At 37.6% G+C, this 2500-nt stretch overlaps 1 protein-coding gene across 4 annotated transcripts in view; it reads right to left on the bottom strand.

Moving 5' to 3' along the window:
* The window catches only part of LOC137969843 (structural maintenance of chromosomes flexible hinge domain-containing protein 1-like), a 46601-nt gene that overhangs the window by 39398 nt on the left and 4703 nt on the right, over positions 1 to 2500 (bottom strand). For all 4 annotated transcript variants that reach the window (XM_068816225.1, XM_068816226.1, XM_068816227.1 and 1 more), the window contains one exon: positions 1470 to 1629. In XM_068816225.1, the coding sequence (XP_068672326.1) occupies positions 1470 to 1592 (123 nt within the window). In that variant the 5' untranslated portion in view covers positions 1593 to 1629. The remainder of the gene's footprint in view (positions 1 to 1469; positions 1630 to 2500) is intronic.

Raw genomic sequence — 2500 nt, 5'->3', positions numbered from 1 at the left:
TGCACTAGCCATTGGGGCTAGTAAATATTGTGTTCAAAGCAGAGGAGTTTTGGATGAAAACTAAAAGGAAAATTAGAAACTAACAACAAAAACTGTGAGTGGATTCTATGGAATTTACTGCCCTAGAAAATGATAAGTTGAAAAAATAAAACTGAGGAGGAAACCAACACGGATTGTAAACAGTTTCCCCATGCCACGTTACGAACGATTAATCACGTGTGAAATCATGCGGAACTTCTCGGCTGCTGTTTCCAATTGTGCACGTAACTCTGTTGCAAACAATCACAAGCACCTTCCGAGAACTTGATCACAAACAGTTTGCGTAAATGGAAACACCTTTTACGTTCATCCCCGACTAATCGCCGAGAATCGCCGATGATCGCAAACAAGATGCAAGAGATAGAAAATCGACGATATTTTTGTGCGCGTGAAATGTTTTGACGAATTAGAGGCAAGTATAAGTCATGAAAATGGCGTCCGAGTATGATTGTGGCAACGAGGATACTCCTCAAAACAGTGTGAAGTTAATGAACATCGTAAGGGAATACCCCACCAAATATACATGTACCTGTAGTAAAGCTCTTGATCACAAAGAGCCAGTTCCTATAGTATAATTTGATACTGGCTATGCTGCAGCCGTTGCTGCTCCTCGAAAATTTATCGGACCTAGAATCGGTGACATCTCTTGACACTTCCTCTCTACCTTTTTCGCAACGACTCAAACATAAGAAGTTGAACACAATGCAAAAACTAATTCTGGTTTTATTTTTGTGCCCTTTTCTTATGATGTCTCGAGATCAAATTGCGTAAAGCAATCACGCCTAATGGAAACCAGGATTGCAAACACAAGCACACAAAGTGACAGTGTTTGCAATCAAGCCAACGCAAACTGTTTGTGAAGTCCTGTTTGCAACATTGTTACATGTATATGGAATTAGATCAAGTACTTGTTTAAAAATTGAATCCAAATATGATTTATTTCAAATTTAACTTAGAAAGAAAGAGATAACATGGAGCGACTTATCTCGTTTTCTAGGAGTAATGAATCTCACATAAAAAGAGAGAAAACTTGCTCTGAAAACCATTCAAGCATAAAATGCAGGGATTGCTGTTTGAAACTATTAAAAAGAAAGTCTGAATTACATGAGTTGTGTTTTTCAAATATGGAATTTTTTTCGTGATAGTTTTTACAAATGAATGAAACTGCGCATGACGAGACTGGCTAGTGCAAATTTAGATTTGGCTAGAGAAATCAGACCTGATACTAGCCACTAGGCTAGTGAGCTAAGCAGTTAGTTGCGAGCCCTGGTTATTATAACTACAAACTACTGCAAGCAGATTATACCCCCCTGTACATGTAGATCCTGAAGGAGAGAGTTGATAGTGGCTCATGTATTCATACATGCTACATACTGCTCGTGATGAATACAGATTGGCATTTGTTTCCACAAGGGATGAGTTTTACTAACCTCTGGCAGATGAGGAAAAATTGCTTTGACCTGCTTTCTGAACTCATCAAAGGTACAATCTTTTTCAATCTTGAGTGTCTTATCAGAATTGCCACAACTGAGCAAAACATTCACATACGCCATTGAGCCAAAGGCAATGTTGGACACCTTCTTCTTTTTCCTGAAAAACAAAGATTAAATTCAAATATATGGTTCAGTGGTAAGAAATCCTGTGTGATCTTTGAGGACCTTGTGAAGATTCTTGAAAACAAAGACCTCTTAAAGGTCTTTAAATGCTATTAAAAACTACATTATTGAAGGATCCTCATTGTTCACCATTGCTTGATACTAAAAGATCTTAAGAACATTAAAGTTCTGTGTTTCCCACCTCAGCCATCGCATGTGGCCGAATTCTAGTCAATCACAGCCTAGCTCAGGGGTTTTTCTCTGAGAATTCCAGTTTCCCTTTCTCATCAAAATTAACTCTTCCAATTACATCTGGCTGTTGTGCTGTGCTCCAAGGTAATTTTGTTGACCATTAATTTTACTATTAAGATTGCTGCCAGAGGCGCCTGCATAACACAAATTGCTTTCGACCTACACATTGCACCAAATAGAATTCAATCCCTAAGACTAGAGTGTACATGAATGGGTGATTAGTACAGCTTATTCTTATGAGAGATCCTTGAGATTTTCTATATTTTGAGAATTTTTCATGTGGCTTTAAGAAAATGACAAATACCAAACAATGAACCTTTAGTTTATAAAAGCATCCTTTTGCTATTTGGTATTTCATTTTATGGATTCATATATAAGAACCAAATACATGTAACATCACAACTCCCCTCCGTAACTGTAAACATGTTTTAGAGATAAATTACTACAAACTGAAAAGGCACTGACCCCCTGAAATAACAAAGAAGCTAAGCGAGTCAGGGAGCCAGGCTACATAGTATTAAAACACCCAATTGGCAAATCTGAGGCGTACTAACAAAAAAACACACAAGATGAAAACAGGTGTATTGTAGACAGTGAGAGCAAAACAGAACAGA

Source organism: Montipora foliosa, chromosome 9 (assembly GCF_036669935.1).
Source record: "Montipora foliosa isolate CH-2021 chromosome 9, ASM3666993v2, whole genome shotgun sequence".
Lineage (NCBI taxonomy): Eukaryota > Metazoa > Cnidaria > Anthozoa > Scleractinia > Acroporidae > Montipora > Montipora foliosa.
Note: the sequence above shows the minus strand (reverse complement) of the source record. Positions and strands in the feature narration are given on the sequence as shown.